This window comes from Pelodiscus sinensis, chromosome 6 (genome assembly GCF_049634645.1).
Source record: "Pelodiscus sinensis isolate JC-2024 chromosome 6, ASM4963464v1, whole genome shotgun sequence".
NCBI lineage: Eukaryota > Metazoa > Chordata > Testudines > Trionychidae > Pelodiscus > Pelodiscus sinensis.
Genome location: NC_134716.1, coordinates 5,516,651 through 5,542,116, shown reverse-complemented (window position 1 = coordinate 5,542,116; position 25,466 = coordinate 5,516,651). Strand labels below are relative to the sequence as shown.

Here is a 25,466-nt window from a genome sequence, read left to right as displayed (position 1 = left end):
TATGCCCTGGCAAGATTTCTATTTAAAAGAACATTTCTCTCTTTTAAAAGTATTTCCACCATCCTTTCAGCATTTCAACTTTTCAAAACTGATTATTTAAAGATATAGAGCTAGTTCCCCTGCTCCTCTTTCAGCCTCCTCCCAGGCCCCACATCCCACTGTTCCTCCCTCAGCCTCCTCCCAGGCCCCACATCCCCCGCTCCTCTCTCAGCCTCCTCCCAGGCCCCACATCCCACTGTTCCTCCTTCAGCCTCCTCCCAGGCCCCACATCCCCCGCTCCTCTCTCAGGCTACGTCTAGATGGCAGGCTTCTTGCGTAAGAGAGTGTCCACACTGCAAAAGTGCATCAAAAAGTGATGCGCTTTTGCACAAGAGAGCATCCAGACTGCCTGGATACTCTCTCGCAAGTAAGCACTGATTGCTATGGACAGAATAGCCACCAGGGCACCTGTGCTTTTTCCTCTTCCCTCTTCTTGCGCAAAAACCCCTCTTCTCCGTCCACACATGTGTTTTTGCCCAAGAGTTCTTGCACAAAAAGGCATTCTTCCTCGTAGAATGAGGATTACCAATTGCACAAGAAACCCTCTGATCTTTCCATTTACTTGCGCAAAAACACGCTTGAGGTGTGGATGCTCTGCAAATTTTGGCGGAACCCTCCCAGGCCCCCACATCCTCCTGTTCCTCCCTCAGCCTCCTCCCAGGCCCCCACATTCCCTGCACCTTCAGCCCCCACATTCTTCTGTGTCACTTTCAGCTGTCCAGGTGTACTCCCTTTTCCCTCACCCAGGTCCATATCCCCTGCCTCTTTTCATCCCCTTCTCTCCTTAATCCTTCTGCAGCCCCTCAGCGTCCCCCTTCTCTTATTAGTCCCCTCTTGCCCGGAGGTTGACATCCCAACTATGTCTCCCTGTTCACAGCTCACCCGGTGCACTTGCCTGTTCTCCCTGCCCACCTCCAGCACTTCAGCATAAGGGCCTGTTGGCTGTTTTAGTAGGAACACCCCCACCCCCCCCCCACCCCCCCGCCCAGAGGAGATGTTTGCAGCACCCTCAAGCAGGAAAGAGAGAACTTCCAACAAGAGGTGACTGGCTGTAATCAACACCCGAGCTTCGTTATAATTCAAATCGTGGTAAGTTGAAAAGTACACATTCATAACGAGACCGTAAAACAACCCACTCCCGTCTGTTTGAAGTAAAAATACAAATTTCCTCTCTCAGCTTATACCAGGGCTGGCTGCTATAGGTTAAATAGTGGTTAATTAAGACAGGTTTACAGCTGTCTTTTTCCCCATCACAGCATACCAGTGAATGTCAAATGCCAGAACAGACACAAAGTGAGTTATTGGTTATATCACCATTCCACTACACAAGTAAACAACCCTCCACTACATTACACTCTGCTGCTGGATGGGTCAGGAGAGCTTAGTTACCACAGGATTTGAAACCGGGGATTGTCTTAGATTTAGCACAATTTGTCTAAACAAAAGTATTTCTCCACAAGCATAGCTCACACAACCAGGATTTGTTCTGATTCATATTGGATAGGGACTCAGAGACATTTGCATGTATATTATAAACACGATTTGCTTGGTATATTTTTCCTTCACCTCAGAGAGATGCCAGTCACTGTGCAATGAATCTGAACAATACACTCTTTATGGTTAAACCCCTGATAATCCCATTTCACTGATGTGGGTTTTTTTTCCCCATTGCCTACTCTGCTGGAGGCTGGAGCTAATTTTGTTAAATATTGCTGTCTAAATGATCATCCTGTGAATGTAAGCACCCATTGAGGTTTAGTTTAACACGGCTAAAACTAAGACTGGGAGAGCACAGAAAGCAATTCGCTCTAAGGAACTCACCTTCCCTCCTCTGTTTGCTTTCATAAAATGGTACCCCTGAATATTCTGCTTGTGAACTAACCGATTAATGGTGCCATTGTAAACTAGAAAGAAGAGCCATCTGTATTAAGGGGGAACACGGAGCACATGAATTCTCAACTCCCTTTTCCTCTCACAGTCACTAAGAAACGGCATGAAGTGAAAGGAGTTATAATTGAAGAGAAAGAAGCCATCTGAATTGCAGTGGGCTACACGGTGTGAGACTGAGATTACATAAGAACGTAAGAACGGCCGTACTGGGTCAGACCAAATGTCCATCTAGCCCAGTAGCCTGTCTGCCGACAGTGGCCAGCACCAGGTGCCCCAGAGGGGGTGGACCAAAGACAATGATCAAGTGATTTGTCTCGTGCCATCTGTCTCCAGCCTCTGACAAATAGAGGCCAGGGACACCATTCCTAACCCCTGGCTAATAGCCTTTGATGGACCTAACCTCCATGAATTTATCTAGCTTCTCTTTAAACTCTGTTATAGTTCTAGCCTTCACAGCCTCCTCTGGCAAGGAGTTCCACAGGTTGACTATGCGCTGTGTGAAGAAGAACTTTCGCTTATTAGTTTTAAACCTGCTACCCATTAATTTCATTTGGTGTCCTCTAGTCCTTATATTATGGGAACTAATGAATAACTTTTCTTTATTCACCCTCTCTCATCACTCATAATTTTATATACCTCTATCATATCCCCTCTCAGTCTCCTCAGATTGATACATTGGCTATTAGCTGAGCTATTAAAAATCAACCTGCCCATATTTGGTTAATTAAAGATAAACACTTTTTGCAGGTAGAAATTGGATTCAGTATGGAAGAGTTGGTACAGGCCCAACTCTTGTGGAAAAACCCCTTTATAAATCCTTCTTATACAAACTGTGGTATGTGTCGATGGTGCTTTAATACAGAGATATGGAGACAGAGGCCCTCCTCTAAAGAGTTTCCAATCTAAATTGCAAAATGAACGTCTCATTTCCATTTTGTGACACCACAATGGTAAGAGCCAGTGTTCCCTGTAAGCTGTATGCTTACAGGAGAGATTCAAATGCCACCCAGCTGATTAGCAGAGTGCTGACAGGTGAGGTTTGTGTTTCTATTGGTGGTGCACATTCATAAGTGCATCAGTGCACATCAAAATTATTCCACACATGAATGGAAAAGATTAGAGGAAACATTGGTAAGGGCCCAAGCTGATATAATGATGGAATTATGCCTGGTCACAACACCCGAGGAACTAGTCCAAAGTCATCTCATATTGATACAACGCCATACAGCACATCACAATGCAACAACAGCAGTGATTAATTCTGCAACTGTTACTTTGCTTTTTAAAGCATCACTTTGTACAAATATCGGACCAAGTCAAGTTGCTTTCTATTACTGTAGGGAAAACGTGTAGGCAAAATTACATGGAAGAAGCCAAGCCTATCAGAGCTCGATTGTGGATATAATATTATTTAAAAATGATTGTGTGTCCACAAACCATGCTGCCTGATTTTAAATGGATTTATTGTAGTGTCAAACCAATAGAACCAATGAGGTTGGGTACACTTAGAAGATGTCTAGTGTCACAGCTACGACCCAACTAGCAATTGGTGTGCAATACTTCAGTTACAAGATTCTGGGCAGGATTAGTTGCAGAAAAAGAAAACCAACTTTCAACAGGAGACAGACTTTTCATTGTGCCCCTCATTGTCTATTCACAGGGCTGCCCTTTCTGCTCAATAGCACAGGCCAGTTTCGAACACTCTAAATTGTCAAGAGCTGCGTGGGTTTCCCAGAGTGTGCTTTGTCCAACAATACAGAGGACTTTTTTTGTTAACTGACTTTCACTCATTGTCTCTCCTCACCCATCCCCACCACCCTCATCCCTGTAGCCCAGCCCAACACACCCTCCCTGGATCCTGTGACAGTGTTTGGGTTCATAAAGTACAAATTAGCATAATCAGATTAGCTGCAGGGGTTGTACATTTGAAAAGGAAAGAAAAGAAAAAGTGTTTCACAAAGAGAAGCCCTGAGGAGGGCAGAAGGGGGTGTTATTGCCGTTGTGTTGAGGCTCTGAAAACCTGCACCTGCATGGCCAGCAAGTCCTCTCCTGACCAAGGACTCTTAGATGGTATTAAAACTTGGAATTGGGGGGAGGGGAGAAAGAAAGAAAGAAAAAAGAAAGAAAGAAAAACTGCCCTGCATCCCATTAATTGATTTATCTGGACTGGGAATGTGCAGCATGCTGCTGACAGTGGGATACGTGGTTTGATTCCTACTTAGCATGGAGAGGTGATCAGCCCAGTAATCTGGTCTATGGAGATAAGAGTTTTAGAGTCTCTGCAAGAGACTGATAAGAAATGTACTAGGAACAAAGCCTATTGGCTCTTTTTATTTTGCTGATGCTGTGGCTGGTTTGCATTTCTAAATCTGGGGGAATGCTAAATTTGTATATTACATGTTCATCCTAACAGTGTTTTCACTGCCCATATTGCATTTTTGCCACCATTTGGAAGACGCACTTTCAAAAAAGACAAAAGGGCAGAAAGATTCAGCTCCATGCCAGAGTTAATTGGTGAGCATAAGAAATCAGTTCCCTACTCTTCAAATTGGGTGCAAAGGTTTCTGAACACAAGCTGTTGGTTTGGTCACCCAGGTTTGTTACATACAGCCATGAAATAAATTGATTGGCATGATTACCACAGTGCCTTTTTAATTCTCTCCTCTCTGACTTTGCTTGGACAGGAATGTTCATAGAGGGCTTGACACTGAAATCACCAGCCAGTTTTTTAGTGATTTTGAGTTGTTACATGCATGAAGGCACAAGCTGAAATGTAAACGCATTATGGGGACTTGACCTTCTGAGCATTCACCCTCTGAAAATCAGGCTACCCGAGAATCTTAGATAAGGCACCTAAAATCATGAGTTTCTGATGGAAAACTCGCAGTTCAGGACTTTGGCTTTAATAAGAAGGACAGAATTCGGCCCACAGTTATCAAGAGGCTCATATTGGCTCCAACCTGACATTTTTCTAGAGAAGATATTCCATCTTCAGTACGTTTCTCCATATGGTAGCAGAGTGAAGAGCTGGCTGCATAATACTGATCAAATTTATTTGAGCAATTTTATTTGTAATACATTTCTATGAATGTTTCTTCAGTTATTTCATTACTGAGCAGGGCAATTAATTCACACATCTCTTTTTCAAATGACATAGTAGATGAATGTGGATACTTTAATTATAGTACTTGATTAATATTTTGTTTCATTGCTGACCCACCTATATTGTTGCGGCTTGATTCAAAGACCATTGAAGTCAATCAGATCAGATCCTCGGAGTTCAATTATTTAACTAACTACGGTGGCATATTTAGCTATGTAACTGAAACATGATGTTGTATTTCCATATGCTGGGGACTATGTTCAAACATAGAGGTGGATCAGCTTCCATTTCAGCATGTCAGTTCAGACACAGACATGTGTGTTCTTTCTGTCTCTTTCCCGTAGACTTTATATTGGTTCTTTCTTTGTTCCTTTTCCTTGATCTAAAATATAAGTTAAATTGAAAAAAAAAACCAGGTTGATGGCGAAGCAGACTAGTTATGATTCCCAGGTTGACTTTGATCCATGCTTCCCGGGGAGCAGACAAAAAGCAAGGTGCTTTTCTGTGCTCTGATATTCAGCTCAGAACTGCTAGTTAAAATTCCACTTAATTATTTTGCCGTCCAAAGTCACTGGTTTGTGGAAAGTTTTTCCAAAAGCTGGGGTTAAGGCATGAATTTCTGCATCTCTGCAAAGGGGAGTTTCCCCTTCAGACTAGCAAACATACCAGCTCGCTTTCGTTTTTCAACTGGCTCCATTTAAAAGCTAAGGCATCAGAATACTCCTCTACTAGCGGTCACTTCAGAATAACAGCAGCATTCACGGCAGTGCCCGAAGCAGGTTTGGTAACTGCAGGGGGCGGAGGGGCTAGTGGGGAGAAGGTTGATTAGGAATGGGCTGGAGAGCGAACCCACATTCACTCAGCAGTAGATGTTCCTGTCCTGCACGGCTGGGTCGAGAGCCCCCTCCAGGTATTGAAGCACTGTAAGCTGGTGCGCCATTGCGCAACCCATGCAGAGCAATTTGGCCTGGCTGCTCCTTCATGAGGGAGGGCCAACCAGGCCAAACCTGAATGCTGGCACCAGGTCACAATACCCAGAGCTGGAAGCCAGGTCCATACCCTGGGGGACAGGAGCTGTCACTGCTGGTGAGGGCAAAGTGAGTTCATTTTCTAGCCCTGAGTGAAAAATGAGTCATACAGCCCCTTGTGTCAAGTGCAGAATATGCCTGAAAAGGCACCACACGGACACTTACTACCTCCGGGGGGGGGGGGGGGGGGAGGGAAGCTTCTCTCCTCCCCCCACCCCTTCCTGGTCTCCTGATGAGCCCTACTTGAATTCATGGCATAATCCAGGGAAAAGGGCTGAAATTAATGCCCCTATGAAAGTTTCCATGCAATGCTCCATGTTGGCCCATCTCTAGTCTCAGCCAAGTCAATGGAACAATTGTCTTTTTGCCTCTAAGTACCACTTTTCCTCTGGTGTTTAGCCATGCTGGCAGTTGTGTGGTTCACGTCCTAGCTTGTTTTCATTTAGAACATGTGTTTAGTACGAGCCGCTAATATGGTGGGTTTATAGTTTCCATGGTGCATGGAGGCATTTCATTCTCGTGACTGTTTGTTTTAAATTCCTTCCAACTAGCTTCCTCAGTTTTGTGTCGTTCCCCTTTTCGACATAAACTGTTCCCGGGGTGGGCTGCTTTGGTATTTTCCCTCTCACAGGGAAGTTAATTTGACAACACTATGGTCACTAATATCAGGCAGTTCTTTACTCACCTCTTGGACCAACTTCTATGCATCACTCAAGACCATATCAAGAATGGCCTCTCCCTGTGTGGATTGCAGGACTAACTTCTCCAAGAAACAGCTACTAGCGGCAGCCATAAATTGTATCTCTACGTCCCATCCTGAGGCAACATGATCCCAGTTCCCTGTTGGGGTGGGGCTTCCCAGGGTCAGTCTTGCACCTCTCACTCTCCAGTGGAGGGTTTGTCCACCTCCATCACAGATATTTCGCTCAAACCTCTGCTCACGTTCAAACAGGAATGAAACCAGGACCGGCCTGTGCTTCACAGGAAGTCAGATTAGTTGATCACAATGGTCCCTTCTGGCCTTGGAATCTATAAATCTGTGGCCCCCTCTTTAGGAAGACTCCCCACCCCCAACTTGGCTCCAGGAGCCTGCGGATCCAAGAATCCTGCCTTAATCCACAACTACTTAGTTTATAATCCCCGTGTTCAGACTAAAGCATGTGTAGCTGGGCTGTACACTCATACATGAAGGGTGGGATTTTCAGAATGGCTCAGCATTGGCCTTACTCTGCTCCTCTTGGAGTTTTATCACTGACTTGAACGGGAGCAGAGTTAGGCCAACATTGAGTGTTTTTGAAAATCCTAGCCGTAGCATGTTGATACAACACCAAAAAGCATCAGTTATTTCTGTGTGAGAGAAACAGAAATTCATACCTTGCATGAACCCCGTATTTATCAGATTCGATTCTTCGAACCATCTCCCCCTTTGATTCTTCTCTTAGCACCTGCTGCTTTAAAAGTACAATTACAGCCCTGAAAACGGATGGATTTAGAGTCTGTTGCTTTATCTCTGGCTTTAAGATTTAAGGATGTGACTTTAAAATGACCTCTGACCCCCCAGGTCAGCAGTTAAGCTATCCCTTCTCCCCCAGCCCTTTCTCACATAACCTTCAAAGAACAAAAGTCAGTCGGGCATTGCTCACCCGTTTTCATTTGGTCATCTCAGGCAATTCACTTATGTCTAAAAAAATGAATAGAGAGCAATCTTAAATTCATATGAATGACTTATTAGACATCTTTCTAATGGTACTTTCCTGAAACATATCAGACCACCATCAGCCTGTTTCGTGGTATCTGGCATTTCCCAGCAAGATAAATATCCTCTCTTTAAACATCATCCTAAAATACTTATTGGTGTCTATTTGGAGTACTTACTCCTCTCTGTACCAGGATCCATCACCGTCTCCTAAAATCAGAGGCTGAAAATTCTGTTGTTATTGCCACACTGCTCTCTTCCCATGGTTACATTTTCCAGTTGTGCCTTTAATGTCCTTTTTTAATCAAATCTAGCTGGATACAAAATCCACTGATCCCTCCCCTCCCAACCTTCCCCACACTCTCCCCCCCACACACATTGTTCAGTTCACGTCCCTCTCATGGTGTCCAGAGCCAGCATAGTGCACAGAGCTGTTTAGCACAAACCATGTGCTACTCATGACAAACAACATGCCACTAAATCTCCACTACCATGGAGACTGCTTCATGGAAAGGAGAAAGCAAAGATGTACGGGTCATCCAGTAAAGAGCATTTCTATTTCTTATTATTTACCTGATTGCAGATCTGTGGCTAATTCTTGCCTCTTGCATATTGCCAGGGAACCTGACTTTCTCTGATAGCCAGTGGCTTGATCCTTTAGTCATGGAAGTCGATAGCAAAACTCCCACTAACATCAATAATGCAGGGGCGTGTCCCAAATGAACACTAGAGCCTCTTGCAAAGCTCACCAAAGTCAATGGGAGACTTTCTGATGTGTTCCGTGAGCTTTGGATCAGGCTGTAATCTAGCATGTCCCCTTTAGCAATAGAAAATATAGCACTATTCTACAGCAATGATCCCCAACTCTGGGCTCACCACTGAACGTTCTACTGGTTTGGACTATTGCACTAGAACTGTGTAAAAAAGGGTGCCAATTAGCGTTTCCTGTAAGCTGTACGCCTGCGCAGCCACTCAAGAGATTCAAATGCCGCCCAGTGAATTAGCAGAGCACCCACCACTAGGTTTTTTGTTTCTACAGCTGGTGCACAAGCTTTGGTGCATATAAATGTTATTCTGCACATGGATGGAAAAGATTAGTGGGAACATTGACGTCAGTGATTAAAGAGACAGTTACCTGTTTCCCTAACGGGTGTTCTTCAAGATGTGTTGCTCGTGACCATTCCACATGAGGTGTGTGCGCTCGCCACAGGCACCAATGCCGGATGTTTTTCCCTTAGCAGTATCTGTAGGGGAGCGGCTCTGGTGCCTTCTGGAGAGGTGTCCTCATGGCTTGCCCACTCCTCACACTCTCAGTTCCTTCCTGCTGGAAACTCCGATTGCAGGGAAGGAGGGCGGGGTCATGGAATGGACATAAGCAACACATCTCAAAGAGGTAACTGTCTTTTCTTCCTCGAGTGATTGCTCATGCCCATTCCACACTAGGTGACGCCAAGCCAAGAGTGGGCAATAATTTTTGCAGGGAGACCACTTCACAAATTTTCATACATGGTTGTGAGCCGGCTCTGGGCACCCTGGAAGGGGCGGGTCCTAAGGCAGAAAGGGTGGGGTTCGAGTACAGGGGCAGGGAACACTGCCTTCAGCCTTCCCTTCTCCCCCTCCATCCTTCCTCGATCTGCACAGCTGACAGGAGACTCCTGGGAGCAGGACAGACCAAGGTGGGGGGAGGGGAAGCTGAACACCCATGCTGCTAGCTGGACGTATGCACGCTCTGCTCATCAGCTGGGCGGGCCTGACTTTGCCCACCCGCTGCTTCAAGCATGACCATAACCTGCCTCTGAGGGTCCTGAAGATTGTAGCACAGCTCTGCTGAACCCAGTGTCATCTCCGGCCTGCTCAGTGACGGTGTAATGTGACGTGAGCGTGTGGACAGAGGACCATGTCCTGGCTCTACAGATGTCCTGGATAGGGATGTGCACCAGGAAGGCCATCAAAGAGGCTTGTGCGCTAGTCGAATGGGCACTGATGATCGACAGCAGTGGGGCCTTTGCCAGCTCATAACAGGCTTTATGCAGGAGGTGATCCAGTTGGAAATCCTCTGTGAAGAAACCAAGAGGCCCTTCATCCTGTCTAGGGTTGCCAAGTGTCTGGTTTTTAACTGGAGAGTCCAGTATTTGAGCTTTCTGTTCAGGAAACAAATCGAGACAATAGAAATATCCGGTATTTTCTAAATAAGATGAATGTAGATTGTGATGTAAGGTCAAGTGTGGCCAGTATTTTTGTTGAAACCATCTGGCAACCCTAATCCTATTTGCTGCAGCAATGAAGTGCCGGGCTGATTTATGGAAAGATTTGGCATGTTCTAGGTAAAAGGCCAAGGCCTTCCAGACTTTCATCTCATGCAGGCGCCTCGACAGTCTTGTGCAGCTTGGGACAAAACACTGGCAGGAATGCATCCTGGTTCATATGAAAGGAAGATACCACCACTGGCAGGAAGGCCGGAACACAGCTGGATTTTGTCCTTGTAAAAAAAAAAAAAAACATGCCCAGCGGTTCTGAGGTCAAGGCCTAATCTCCGAGACACATCTCGCCAATGTCACCACCACCAGGAAAGAGACCTGCCATGACAAGTAGGACAGGGAGAAGGAGCCCAGTGGCTCGAAAGGTGGGCTGGTGAGCCTAGAAAGGACCAGGTTAAGGTCCCACTACAGAACAGGGTCCCGGACCTGCAGGTAAACGCTCTCAAGACCTCTTGAGAACCTGATTGTCATGTCATGGGAAAACACTATTTGTCGTCAACATCTTCTCTTTACTGGACAGGCAAGACACGGTGATTATATGGCATGATGTAGGGCAAGACATGGTGATAATATAGTAGGATGTAGGGCAAGACACGGTGATAATATGGTATGATGTAGGATATAATTCTTCCCATAGCTAACTCCTCTTACCTCCAAGTGCTATAATTACTAGCACTCTAGATCCAGAGCTAGTTAGGTATTGAGACAATGGTGAGTGCCCAGAACTTGAGACTTAAAATGGAATGACTGCCTGTCACAAGGAAGTCTGCTTCCTGAAGGGTAGAAGTGCCTAATGTTGAGCCATTATCAGCGTACATCTCCTTTGTGATTGTGAAAGATGTCATATACACACACGACGTAGGAGAGGCTGATAGAGTGGAAGGGGTCCCAGGAATGTTTGGAGCTTAGAAGGAAATCATGTCACTGTGCCAGGCCCCTGCAATCCCCTAGGGTGCGTTGCATTTCCAGTGGTAGCAATGGGCTATTGGAAAGAAACGAGATGCTCCGCTTGGCCATGAGGTACATCAACTTCCTCGTCAAGGTCCTGGGGCAGCAGGGCCTGCCTCAGACAGGAGTGACTGCCCGGGGGAGTATATTGGGGTTATTTCAACAAGCCTCCCACCGGCAGTACATGGAGGCGCTGACTGACTCTGGGTTGCGTTGCTCGGGGACGGGGGCAAGACAGGGCAGAGCAGAGGCAGGGCTTGATGAAGGGTTGGATCTGGGTGGGGGAGCCTCTGGGGGGCAGGGGTTGCTCTGAGCCCAGCACATGGGGCACTGGATGGGGATTGCCCCTGGCCCCACGCACACCTCAGGACATCCCTGATCAGCATTATGTACGTACAGCACTGAGAATTTCTATTTCATGAAGGCACTAACTAGGCTGTGGCAGTCTCCATCTGTGCTGAGTGGAAGCAAAGAATCCAGTCGCTTCACAAGGAGTGTTGAGTTCCCCCTTTCCTACTTCTCATCCACTGTGGTTGTTGCAAAAAAAAATGCCTCCTTAATTGGTCTTAACTACAGACGCTGTCCACATGGCAGGCCATGTGTCCTACCCTCCCCAGCAAAAGTGGTTCATCGCCTTGGTGCCATGCCTTGCTCATACAATTGCTAGTTTCCAGTAGGAAGCTCTGCAGGGGCCTTAAAACCACAGCTTCCTGACACTGAGGCCCCTTTCCGCCACGCTGGTGATTTTAAGGGGCAGGAATGCAAATGAGATTCAGGCCCCAGGTTCTCTTACTGCAGAGCCATTTGGACCAATCATGTTTTTCAAGCCAATCTTCCACTGAAGTTAAAAGACCCGAGCCTCCATTCCAGTAGTTGGTGAAAGCTAAAGCACCCACAGGACCTGTCCGAACTCACTGTAGGCACGAGTTCTCCACACACCTTCTGGGTATGGCGCACTGTTTCATCTAGCGGCACAAAGGCCACTAACAGAGAGAGAATAATGAGTCTGCTCTACAGCCTTAGCTGAGAGCCACCTGGCTTTTAGCTCATGAGGTAGAGGATCATGCACTAAGCTCCACATTCAGTTCCACCTGTCCGCGTTACACGAGCGCTGTCTCCTAGTGACCAGAGACTATCCTCCCATTTTTTCACCAGTGTTGCCACGATTGGTCTTCCTAGACCTCATCCAACAACTACCTGGGGACAGACCAATCCTTTGGGAACAGACACAGGTCAGAAACAAACTGGATTCTAAGCATCACCGAGCTTTGAGGATATTTGAAATTCAACCCTGGATTCCAACAAGAACATGGCAAGTATCCTCAATCTGAACATTCCAATCAGGTGAGGTGTTCAAAATCCACCACTGGGTCCCAGCTTTATGATTTTAGACTATCCCTACGTTTTAAAATTGAGCTGTTTGAGATCTTGTGACATTTTGAAAAAATAACATTTTTGCAACATATTTTTACTGATCTATACATTTTGGTCAAAGATCGGACCATAACCTTTCAAACATTGACACTTTGCTAAATTATTGACCAAATAAAATAAGAACATTTTCCAAAAAGACGTTGAGATGGGAGTGTTGTTTTGTCCCTGTTTTGGGGTGGCTTTTTTTGGGGCCATCTCTAATTTTTAAGAATTGCTGGTAAAATATTCTGAAGATCAAAAGCAGTATCTAAGTGCTGATGCTTAAAATGATCCTTGCATTAGAATTCATTCTGCTTTCCTATTTAACATTCCCACCAAATTTTTTTAAATTTAAGAGTATATTTAAGGAACGTAAGAAGCTTAGTTTCTTAAATAATTTATTTTGAATACATTAGCAATTAAATAACATTTTATACAACAAATTGTAATCAATTACATCATATTTGTTCACAGACATACAGATAAGAAATCACAAAAAACACAAAAGAAGTCCTGACAAAAAAAATCTTTGGTAGATAAATCTAGTCACACACATGCTGTACCTCAGAATAGGCAGATCCTAAATGAAAACAGAACAAAAACATGTGAACCAAGAATAAGAAAAGTTTTAAATATATAAATAACAAGCATTTCACATTACATACTTGCTAGGCTTTCTTCCCCTTCCTTGACAATACTCTGCTCAAAAGGATGGATCGGTTTTGACTTGCTTTGCTGATGGGAAAACATTTCCAGTGGTAGCAATTGGCTATTGGAAAGACAGTACCAATATGCCTCACACGTAAATGTTTGCACCTATTTGGCCAAATTTATCCTTGGTATAACTCCATTTAAGTCAACAAATACCGAGGCTGAGAAGCTGGTTGATTAAATGTGAGACTACGCCTAGAATAGACAATATCAATTCATTTAGCAACAATGAAGTGGAGCTAGGAAAGGATAAAGTATGAACTTCCCAGATTATAATAAAGACTCTTGGTGTATTTCCACTCTGATGTTCTTCAGTATTTTCACTTATTTCATGTCCTCAAAGTGCTAAAATCTAGGAGTAACTAGGCAGCAAACCAGAGCTCTTTAAAAATTTAATTAAATTGTTCACAAAGATTACCAGCTATTTTTGTCCACATTTCAAATGTGTCTCGTAGCTCCACTGTGCTTTACATCCGCAATCCCAGAGCCATAGAAGAAATGTTTTTGGCAAAAATTAGTCTTCGGAAGAGTTCAAATCGGCAAAAATCATGCCCAACTAGGCCAACTTTGATTCCTTGTCAGCTCCTTTCAGACAGATGAATATATAGGGCATGTGGAGTATTTGCTTACTTTGTGTGATTCTGATGGCAGATTTCCTGTGCTACTCAAAGCTCTAACTACAGTTTCTAGAGGTGGCTCATTTTCTGAGTAGGAGGCAGAAGCAGCCAAGGCGATCTGACAGAGCATGGATCACTTACACTTGTTGAACTGCAATGAATGTACTACAGCCTCAGGTAAGCGTGAGCCACCATGAACTCAATGGGCGTTTTGTTATTGACCGCAGTAGGAGCAGGATTTGACCCAGAAACCTTTTACATTCGAATCCCTAGACTTTCTATCTGCTGTTCCAGGTGATTTTTTTAACACCGATGAGCTGTCCAGATCTTTGCTGACACAGGAGGGTAACTCCAACACTTCTACAACATTCTACAGTGCAATTGCTCTTCTACTCCACACCGTCATGCTTCAAAGCCTGAAAAATCCTTCAATACTTAATTATTACCTCAGTATCTGCTGTGTAATTTAGGTGTTCCCTACAGCAGTAGTTCTCCAACTTATTTGATCAGTCTCCCCCTTCTCTGCAAATATAATCATTTATGTCCCCACAAATAGACATACTGACCCCCCCCCCCCGGCTCTGAAGCAGAGTGAAAAGCCACGGCTGCTGGCCAAGTGCTCAGTTCTGACGGCAGTAGAGAGCAGCAGCTGCTGGCCAGGTGCCCAGCTCTACACACCAGCAGCAGCACAGAAGTGAGAGTGGCAATGTGAAACGTTGTGTACATCAATATTGTTTTTCACAACAGACTTTTATTTCTGCTCTGCTGCTGCCACCCCCTTGGCTGACAGAACCCTTCTGCCTCCGGGTGAGGGATCCAGATGGAGGAGACCCTGAACGGTGGGGGTCTGGCTATCAGCCCGGGGTGACTGGGCTCCATCTGTCCTCTTTATCTCCAGCCCCTGGGTGTGCACAACCATTCTGCAGGAGCCTCAGCCACCTGGTGCCAACAGCCAGATCACTGAACCCCTCCCCACACACAGAGCTTGCACCTTCCTTGACACATTCCCATGCCGCCCCTTGGGAGGCCTGCCCCATAGTTTGAGAACTGCTGCCTTACAGTAATTGGTACAGGTAATAGGGCCTGCTCTGAAACCCACTGACCTCAATGCAAATACTTTCTACATACATTTTTCCATTTACTCTCCTGAGCTTGGGCTCAATCTCACAGCAAGGAAAAGCCATCTAATTATCAAAGGCAAAATCCATAGGCTTTAAAGGCAGCCCACAGCACATACACAGGCTAGGTGTAGTCCCTTCCATCCTGTTGGCCCTGGTTGACAACGCACACAGCTATGAAATAACTACAACCTCACACATTCAGGCAGAGATACGCATGGGTCTCCTATTGTGACAATCACAGGAGACCTAATTCTGCCTGTGAGCCAAATGAGCACACATGTATGCTGCCAAAGCTGGGCTCACGTGGGCCTTGGATTCTGGTTAGCAACAGCTCCACAGATTCCCTGCTTTCTGCTCTTGTTTGGAACAGCCGGTCTTGTGGAATCTGCCTAGACATTTGTGCAGGGGATTCATGTTCATAAGATTGTCTCCTGGCCCTTTAAAACCTGCAATGGGAGAGGGGAGGAGCAGCCTCCCTGTAGGTTTTGCATTGAGCCAGAAAGAAACCAGCTCGTTTCCCCCCCAGTGCTCACACCATTGGGTGTGGATTTGCTGATGGCCTCTATCCACTGCACCTGCTGAAACTTACCCCACCACATTTCTTCTTTTAGCATAGGCTGGCATTTCGCTTCCCGGTGGCTGTTTTTATATACTCATTTGTGTTGCATTCTGATGTTAGACAGCCCTTCCGTCAAGCAGACCAAGATCCAACGGATGGAAGCTACATGTTAGAAACATTCAGGACAGAAATCAGATGTGAGAGTTATTACTCATCGGAACTGCTGACCAAGGGATGTGGAAATGCTCCATCACTTGGAATCAGTCAGCCCAGGCTGGATAGTTTCTAAGTGAAACATGTTAGTGCAGCCACAAGCAACAGGGCTCAATAATGCTTCCTTATATAGGAAGGAAGAATGATCTCTTTCACTGGAGGAGTCTTAAATGCTGGCGGAAGTTCTATGGCCTGCGTTCGACAGGGGCTCAAGTAATGCTGATCCCCCCTTGGCTTTGATTTTTTCCATGAATCTGACATCACAGCAATGAGTCCTTGCAGATTCCCAAGGGTTGAACACCACTTTCTATTCAGCCAAGCCTGTCCTGCCACCTCCTTTCCTTTCAAATAAAATATATTTAATACAACAGTAATAGATATAAATAGATAAATACTGTACAGAGGCAAACATTCCACACGTTATGCAAAGGGGACTATCAAACTAATACCAGGACAGCATCACTCGCGGCCTGCTAGGGAGACGACGTCTCTGACCAGCACTCTGGGATGTTGCTGCTTGTGCCTGGAGAAGGGACTCCACAGTCTTCAATCAGAGTCAGCTCCTCCATATTCTGCAGGTGTGGGGCTTGTTGAAATAGCCCCAATATGCTCCCCCGGGCAGTCACTCCTGTCTGAGGCAGACCCTGCTCCCCCAAGACCTTGACGAGGAAGTTGATGTACCTCATGGCCAAGCGGAGCGTCTCGTTCTTGCTCAGTTTTTTGTCTGGAGGGTGGGTGGGGATGAGCTTCCTAAGCTTGGCGAAGGCGCTGTTGACGTTTTGCTGCCTCCACCGCTCCCTGGTGTTGGTGAAGATCTTTCTGGTCATACTTTAGGCTCTGTAACGCAAAGGGGACAATGAGGGAAAGGTAGAGGTCTGAGACTAGCCTTCAGGCAGTATAATGGTAAAAATGTGACCCTGCTGGCTGACGGATTGCCCTCCCCAGTTATGGATTAACTGTAACCCCAAGGAGACCTGTGTCCCACTCCCTGTCCAGACTAAAATCTCAAACACAGTCACTGCAGTTGGCCAAAGAGATCTAGCCTTGTCTTGTCAGAGGATTGAGGAAGGAGCACAAGCGGGGACAGAATAAGGCAAAAAGAGGTAAATATGCCATATATCCACAACCGCCTACCTTCGCCCTAGGTCCTGAGCCAAATAAAGCCCAGCTGGGTGGACCAAAGGACTGTGCCCTCGACAGCTCCCAATCTCCATGAAAAATGCTCCCCCCTAGGAAATCAGAACAGAGTTGCCTAACTATGGCTGTGAGGATGTGAGCAGAACCCTTCAGAGATGCAATGGTCTGCTTCTCCTCCCAATTCTTGTAACTCTGGTTGCTGGAAGTCAGGACTGTTCAGCAAGGGGATGCACACTCCTCACTAGAGCAGACAGAGCTCAAGGGGGAAAGGGAAAGCCACTTGGGAAAGTTGTGAACACCCAACAGAAAGATCCTCACTTTGGGTTTATTTTCACCGCTCGACATCAGGGACTCTGCTATAAATGCGAGTGCACCGGGGTCTGCAGGCGGCAGAGGTGAAACTGTGACACACAACATATGAGTTTCAGCCAAAATGCAGCCTTCCTAGCTTTGACCAGTTTGCATTGCAGGCTACCGAGAGTACAGAGCCCAGTTCCCAGTCTAAAGTAATGTACATTCTATAGCTTTTAAATGCGGTTTACAGGTAGTATTTTGCAAAGCACCTACCATAGGCTGGACTCTGTTCCTATTGATGTCAGTGGCGGCAGACTTAGGCCAATGGCGAGCTCTTCTGAAAATCCCACCCTACGTTGATTTGAATCCACCCATTAGGTACTTAGACCAGTGGTGGGCAGCCTGTGGGCTGCATGCGGCCCACGAGACGTTTTATTTACTGTTGCCCGTGCACACGGTGGCCAGATTCCTCTGGTTTCCATCCAGGTAGTTTTTTCCTACCGGTATTATTAAAATGACACGCATGCAAAGCAAGGGCACGTGAAGTGAAGTACGTGCTGAGTACACAGGACATTGACTGTGAGAGCCAATCAAAGTGCTGCTACCCCCGGCACATTCGAGGTAGGCAAGTGCAGCTAGCAAAACTAGCATGTGCATTTGGATCGTTCTGAGTCTGCTTAATGCCTGCTTTAAATCCAGCGTGCAAATACTAACGGGGTTTGAGTATAGCCCTGGGCAAAACGCTCCAGGAGAATGGGTCAGCACAGATCCCTGGCCTCGCTTCAGCCAATCTCTCAGAGTCTCTGATCCTGTCTTCGCAGGGGTATTATTTTTAGAAAGATGACCACAGCCCACTCCTTCGCGTCACTCTTTCCTTGGCTCCCCTTTCTTTTTTCAGGGGAGGACAATACCGGATTTGTGAACACATGTCCTGTAAGCCAACAGCTGTCTTTACAAGTCGAGCTCCTGTGTGACAGGTTAAAAATGTACCACTGTGGCGCTGACATTTGTTCAAGATCAGCAAACACCACCCTCTCCTCCACCCCCAAATTCTTTTTACGGAGTCTATGTATACCCCTGGGAAACTTCCATACACATGCAGCTCTCTCCAGCCTGTATTCCTCTCTCCTTCTCCTGGTATTGCACTATGCTGCCTCACTGCTTCCTTCCCTACTCCCCGCCTTGCTTTCAAACTATATGTGCTGCTTCTGATTTATGCTAAATGTTATGCATCGAAGTGCTGTATTGTTTAGTTCTCTCTGATACGGTATATGGAACTTCTATCATCCATCTGCTGGTTGTTCATTGTACTCGTTGTGAATCTGTGTCAAAGCCACTATTTTATACAGATGCAATACAGGAATATATATTCTACGAATCTCAGGTATGGATTCATCATTAAACTCTTTCAGGTCACCTCCATTAGACACAAAGTCCTACATTAACCCAACAGAAAGAGAACCATGCAAACGCCAGCTTAGATCCAAAGAACAAATCCTGCTCTCAGAGGTATACAGGGTTACTCCAGTGAAATTGGTGGTGTTATTCTGGATTTAAATCACTGCAACGGAGAGCAGAATTTGGCTCTTTTCCCTTGAATCAGGCGAGCAAGACCCAAAACCACGTGACAGATACTGGCTGACGTGAGAGCCATGTTTACAGAATGATAGTTCAGCTAAGCTATGCAGACTAAATACAAATCCAGCCGGACTGTGGGTTGCTCAAAAATAGTTCAGCTGCAGCAGAAAGAGTAAACCTCCAGCAAACAAGTACCAGAAGCAGCTTGTTACTCCATCCGCCTCATCAGAAAAAATCATGCCCCGGGTTCAGAGGTGGCCGTAAAAGTAAACAATGAAGAGAATAGATGAAGATCTCTCTCTCAATAGCAGCAGTTCTCAGAGCCTTTCTAGCCACCAGCCATTCAGGGTGTTCAAGCAGCGGCGGCGGCAGGAATTCCCAGCGCAAAGTGACATTTCTGCTTGGGCATTCCAAAGCGAATGGTTGTGATTAATTGGGAGGTGGTGCAGGGAATGGGTCTGTGATGGCGCCTAGGACTCAGGAGTTACTAAACAGGCTGGCTATGAATAGATATCTCGGACTAAATCTACCCCACATGTAGCACCTTTGACCTTGGTGGAGTTACACCAGAGAATTTTTTGAGTCCCCTCAGGCCTTGAATAACAGGAAATGAACCAAAGATGGACCCTGTTGACAATTCAGGCAGATACTTGCCAGAATGATTTAGAGCAGGGAGCCACGACAAAACACTTGGGGCTGAGTTTTGTTCCGTGTGCCTTGGTACAATGTGGAGCAAAGAAAGAGGAAACCCATTGTTTCTCCCTTCGATTTCATGGTGGCACCGGGATGTGGATCTCAACTGGGCAGCTAAGAGACGATTCGGCATGGATGTCACAAAGTATTATTCAGGCCAGCACTAACACCCATGTCTTTTGACGTCTCGTAGAAAACCCAGTAGAAATGAGTTTGAGTTTTTTGTGACTGGAATCAATTAGCTATGCGAAAAGAAGAACATGAACCATAGGCTTTTGGGTGTAATGCTCACCAGTGTGGGAATAGCCAATGTCAACACCACCACTAGCCATCCATAGCTCCTTGTGTCTCCTCTAGAGGACGGATTCTCCAGGAGCAATGCTGCCAGGAGTTGCCACTGGAACTTCCCTTGAAGGGGTATCAGATTTAAAAGCAAGATGATAAAAAAGAGGCAATGACGTCTGGTCAACAGATAAAGAAACCTGGTTTTTTCCCAGCTTCACTGCTACAACTCTGCTACATCCTTGGGCAAATTCTTTCATCGCCTTGTGTCTATTTTCCTCTCCTTCTGACTTGGCTATTTCTGTTGTAAGCTCTTGGAGACAGGAACTGTCTTTTATTGTATGTTTGTACAGCACTTAGCACAATAGGCCCTTATCTTGAAATAGGAAATACAAAATAGAACAATAATAAACATTTCATGTGTTTAAGAGAGTTATACTTTAATAAGAGTACTGCTGTGTTCTAAAACAATGGTCTAAACCACACATGCTTAAATCAGTACTATTGTATTCTGTGGATGTTACTGTAAAATATTTATTACCACATTTTTATGGGACACCCAAGGTGAGTGGGGAATATCTTTTATTGGACCAACTTCAGTTAGTGAAAGTGTCAAGCTGTTAGGTCAGGAAAATATGTTGCCTCACCCACCCTGTGTCTCTAATATCCTGGAACCAAAATGGCTGCAACACCACCAGACATTTTGACAAAGCGTTTTTAAAATGACAAATATGGCCTGAATTTTTAAAAATGACTAGTTACTTTGGGTGCTCTAACTTGAGACACCTTAAGAAGGCCTGATTTCAGAGGATACATGTTCCACACTCGCTCTCTTCACGAGGTCTTCTGTTGGGCACCTAAAAATGGAGGCGCCTAAAATCACGAGTATCGCTTCAAAAGTAGATCTAGCAGCTTTAGCATAAATGCACAAGGCAGAGCGAAGGGCCTGATCTCCTCTTCCCAAAATACAAATGGAAAGATTTCCATTAGCGCCAGAAAGTAAAATGCATAAATTCCCTTGCGCATGGAAAAACAATATAGCTCGTTGTCATTTGTCGTTTCCCATAGCTCTCCCATTAGGAGCATTCTTTTCCCTCCTTTGTTTCACTGCACGTACATCTCTATAAAGCCAGACTCCACAGTTCTGTCTCCAGCAAGATTCTCCAGTGGGCATCTGGTTTGACAGATGTGCATGGGTCTGATGCCTTCGCATCAGTGCTATTTACAAAGGGACGTTAGTTAAAGATAAACACCCGGGCTCTGTATTCAGCAAGCCCACATTAGTGTCAGAAATTCTTTGCTATAAAATATTTTCTTGCCCTTTTCCCATTGAGCTGCTTCCCCATCCTGGAAGGTAGAAGTAACTGAACCTATCCCTGTTCCAACTGGTTTTCTTTGAAGCACAGACCCTCAGTCAAATTTATTTCCCCAGTGTTATATACAAGTGTCACGGACCACACTTTCATGGTCAGAAAGAAAATTCAAGCACTATGCGAAGGCTCCAAGAATTCTTGGGACCTATGCTGTGGATAAATCTCTGCTCCAAGACTAACCTTCAGTTATATTCCCAACTGATGTATCCAGTTGTATCTCTCTGCCTGTGCCTCTTTTACCACAAAGCTGAAGGATAAATCTTGCGTTTGGAAAAGTACACATTTGCTTGAATCATCTCGATCTGCCATGCAGGTGAGGACTCCACCCCTGTCTTACTGACAGAACGAATCTGCGCCATGCTGAAAACGAAGCTGGGATGGTGCAGTCTGCATCAAGGAGCTCAGCGAAAGAGCAGCTTGTGCCCAACTCCTGGAGTTGTCGGGGGAATGCCACATGGCAAGTGATTTTATCCTGAAGAGGCTGGTGGTTTCTTTGCTGTTTTAAAATATGTTCCTGGTGTGAGGTTTAAAGTTTTTGCCCGCTCAAGTCTGGGGCAAATCTTCCTTTGACTTCAGTGAGAGCAGGACTGAACTCTGTATATGTAATGTATTGTGTATATGCAGTATATATTAACTTCCAAGCACAGGGTTAAAATCATATCAGGTGCAGCTCTGCAGGCGTGCACTGAGTTACCGCAGGAATTCGACCTGCTGTGTTTAAGTTATTGTTTCCCATATTGACTGAGAAGCTGATCCACTTTGCAAACTCTACCTTTCTATATCAAGAGAGAAACCACCAGGAGGGCCCAATCCTGATCTCACGCCAGTGTAATTCCAGTGACTTCATCAGGGCTATTACGCATCCGCAGCATAGTGGGTGAGATCAGAATTAGGTCTATAAAATTCAGAGTTGGTGTGGTTAGAACAATGTTGTTCTCACCACACTCTGCTAACTCTGCATATTCCCTCTTAACAAAACGTATAACCCAGCTGAAATGCCACTAACACAATATTTATATATGTATTTCTATTGGAACAACGTTAATCATTGCTGGAAAAGCCAAGGTTGTTTATATATTGAAATTTTAAAAAGAACAAAACCCACACAAATCTTTAGAGAAAGGATGTGGAACATGCACAATACTGGGCCTAATCCTACTCTTATGAAAGTCGCTGGAGTTTTGACCATTTATTTGAGAAACTTATTCTATTGTTTCTTCATTTCCTTTATTATTTGTTCAATATAGCTTCATGCAACAGACCCGAACCTGAACATGAATTTGGAACCCCTGTGGATTAGTAAATCAGAACCAATTTAAGAAGTTTTTTTTTTAAAAAAATGTGCTATTTATACTTGTAAAAAGTGTTATTAATATTTTTTCTCAGATAGACTGGGAGGGGGAAAGACCTAAATCTTTCCTCCCAGGGAAAGGTTCACATATCTATCACACACACACTACAACATAGACTAAAGGAATAGTAATGTAATATGGATTTTTAAAATGTACATGTGTGAACCTAGAATCTAAAGCTCTCTTTGTATATCTCTATTGATAATCACAGTCTTTAAATGCACATTATTTACACACAACCCACTGCAAAAGTAGATAACATAACAAGCCAATTAATTTAGACTTTCGAAAAGCTTTGGTTTTAAATGTCCAAAGCCATCAGATCAAGTTAAATTATACTAGTTTTATTTCTAAAATTAAAGGGCTTTATCTTCTGTACAGCTGCTTACAGCAGAGTAAAATGAGTGTCAGTTCTGATCCAGTACCATTCGACTCCCACTTTGCAGAGGTGGAAATGATTACACAAAGAATTAGGCCCATAGTGTTTGGTTATTTAAAAAAAAAAAAATCACACAATGAAAGAATGCAGCATTGTAAAACTGCTCCTTTGGATTTCATATAATTTTTAAACATCCCCACCTCAATGTTATTAAATGGTCAAAAGTGACGAAATATTTGCTCCTCGCTTGAGATTTTCATTGCCCAGTTTTAGCAAAATTTTAAACAGCCTAAAAAGATAGGTACGTAAGGACTATAACACAAGCGGCTTTTTTCGGTTCAATTCGGTAACCTGCAAGTAGCAGTTTTCATAGCACTTCAGCTTGTCTGATATGTTGTTTTTACTAGCTTTTCAGAGACAGGACGCAGGAGAGTTGCTATTAATAAAGACCCTGCTGATGGCAAAAGGAATTCAGGAATTCCTTCCTGCAAGGGTTCACGTTGCTGTGTCTACCTGACGGCAAACTTGTGCACCCCCAGGAAAGTTGCAACGCAGACATACGAGCCTCTAAATGACTAGCTAAGAAGAAAGCCATTGCCACTTACTTTCCCAAACACAGGTGCTTGCTGCTCTCGAGATCTGGTTCCGGCAGTGAACTTCCAGCAGAATAGGAGGATTCCCCTTCCTTTCTCTTTGCTCTCACAAACCCTGGACAGCGAAGCTGCTCCCGCTCCAGTCAGCCAATTGCGGATCCTGGCTGCCTCATTTATAGAATGCCAACTCCTTTGTCTGGCGCGTGTCACCACTAGTCCTAGCAATCCAGGGAGCTTGTTTTGCATCTCCCAGGAGATTCTCTCTGTCCTGCTTGTTCTCTCTCCCCTTCACACCCTCTTCTGAGGATGAGCCACACGCAGCATGAGGTGCAACAGCAGCTACCAGCCAGAAAGATTTAAGCTGCGTCTGGCCGCACTACAGGGAAGGCTGGACAAGGCATTGCTGGGACGTAACTTAGCACTAATTTTATTATCTCATTTGTTTTAGTTCACTCGGTGCTTGTGAAAGGTGCCAAAGTGATGCTCCCAGAAACCAATGTTGTGAAGACCAAAACTATAAGAGGATTCCAAACAGAATTAGGTATGTTCATGGAAGATACGTCCACCAGTGGTTATTACTCAGGATGGGCAGGGAGGCAAAACCATGCTGAGTGTCCGTAGGTGGGAGTGGACACCAAATCACTTGATCACGGCCCTGTCTGTTCATACCCTCTGAAGCACGTGGCATTGGCCACTGTCGGAAGACAGGATGCTGGGCTGGAGAGACCATTGGTCTGACCCAGTCTGGCCAGTCTTATGGTCTGTAATCCACTGCTCATTTCAAAATAAATGTTTGTTCAAAAACTAATTCACAGATTTACTTATATTCTCAGAAGGGTCATTCTTAGCCAAAGAGTAAGTGCAGCAAGTTTAGGGAGGAAACGCTGGATTCTTCCTACGTGACAAAGAGGCTGACTCCCAGCGTTAAGTTCAAAATCAGTTTAGCCTGAACTACAGACTCACAGCAAACATCTTCCATTACTCAGAGCAGATACAGACTGGGGGAACTGAAATCTCGGATTCCCCACGGTACCCCACCAAGCTGCTTTGGCTGTGATTCAGTCATCAGCTCCAGGGATGGAAGGCAACCTACCTGTGTTCATTTGGTCCTGGGCCTCCCTGCTGCACGTGCCAACAGAAATGCCAGTTAGCGTCTATGGTCCTTGCGCTGTGGACCCCTGTTCATTAGGAGCCGGGCAGGGATCACACACCTCATTGCACACAGAATGACAGGGGTATGGGTTGTTCACGTGACCACTACTCTCTCCTGGATAGAAAGCCAGAGCTGTCAAATGACCTCACTGAGCCCCAGTTCGGAGCATCCCTGCTCAGGACAGCGCTGAACTGGGAGCACACGTCCCATTCAAGTCAATGGGACATGAAGTGAAGCACCAACTTACATGCTGCCCTGAGCTGGGTGCTGAATTTGCGGGTGGTTAGTGTAACCGGATGGCATCCTGCAACATTCACAAACCTTCTCGGGAGGGACGTCGTTTTCTCGGGCAAGAACAAGCCCCAGCCCCTTGCTGCTGCAGTTCTCTCCCTGAAGAGCTAACGTGGACCTTCAGCCCTTTTCACACGGTAAATTAAAAGCAGCACTACACTCTGAAAGCAGTGTCAACCGCTTCATTTAGCACAAGTGTTATGTTAACTAACAGCCCTATTCCACAGGGCCCTTTGGCCTCACAGAAGCCTAATTTCCATGTAATTTACATTGGACAGTCGCAGAATGCACCTCCTCCATGTAACTTCCTCCAAATCATTATTTACCCACAGCATGCAATGAGCTACTCCAGCCAGGACACAATGGATGGGGTACGGGCTGCCAGTCCAGCCCGGGGAGGAGAGAAAAGCTGTTATCCGTCGCTGCTTAGAATCCTCATTGCTCAGGATTTGCAAAACCAGACCAGAAAAAACCTTGGAAAATGTACTGGCAGGAGCACGGCAGGGCGAGCGCAGCATGGCCTAATATTAATTCTCCTTGTGCTACTATTTATCAGCACAAAACAAAAAAAAATAAAAACACTCAGATCCTGCTCCCATTGCAGTCAAAGGGATTTTGCCTTTGACTTCACAGAAACAGGTGCAGGCTCATCCTTGCCTTAGGGAATTTACCATCATGACCCCACTCTGCAAGCACATAGGGTTAGAAAGTTTTAGTTCGAACTAAAGCCCCTAATTTGGACTAC

General features: G+C 45.3%; 1 protein-coding gene across 3 annotated transcripts in view; it reads right to left on the bottom strand.

The window, feature by feature from the left end:
* Positions 1-12,809: 12,809 nt before the first annotated feature.
* The window catches only part of TAL2 (TAL bHLH transcription factor 2), a 36,946-nt gene continuing 24,289 nt past the window's right edge, over positions 12,810-25,466 (bottom strand). Inside the window, exons 1-2 of one of the 3 annotated variants that reach the window (XM_006111082.4) lie at positions 23,290-25,402; positions 12,810-16,433 (exon numbers count right to left, since the gene is read on the bottom strand). In XM_006111082.4, coding sequence (XP_006111144.1) covers positions 16,070-16,423 — 354 coding nt within the window. In that variant the 5' untranslated portion in view covers positions 16,424-16,433; positions 23,290-25,402 and the 3' untranslated portion in view covers positions 12,810-16,069. Of the gene's footprint in view, positions 16,434-23,289; positions 25,403-25,466 lie in introns of those variants that run through there. The other 2 variants (XM_075931363.1, XM_075931362.1) reach the window with 2 other exon arrangements.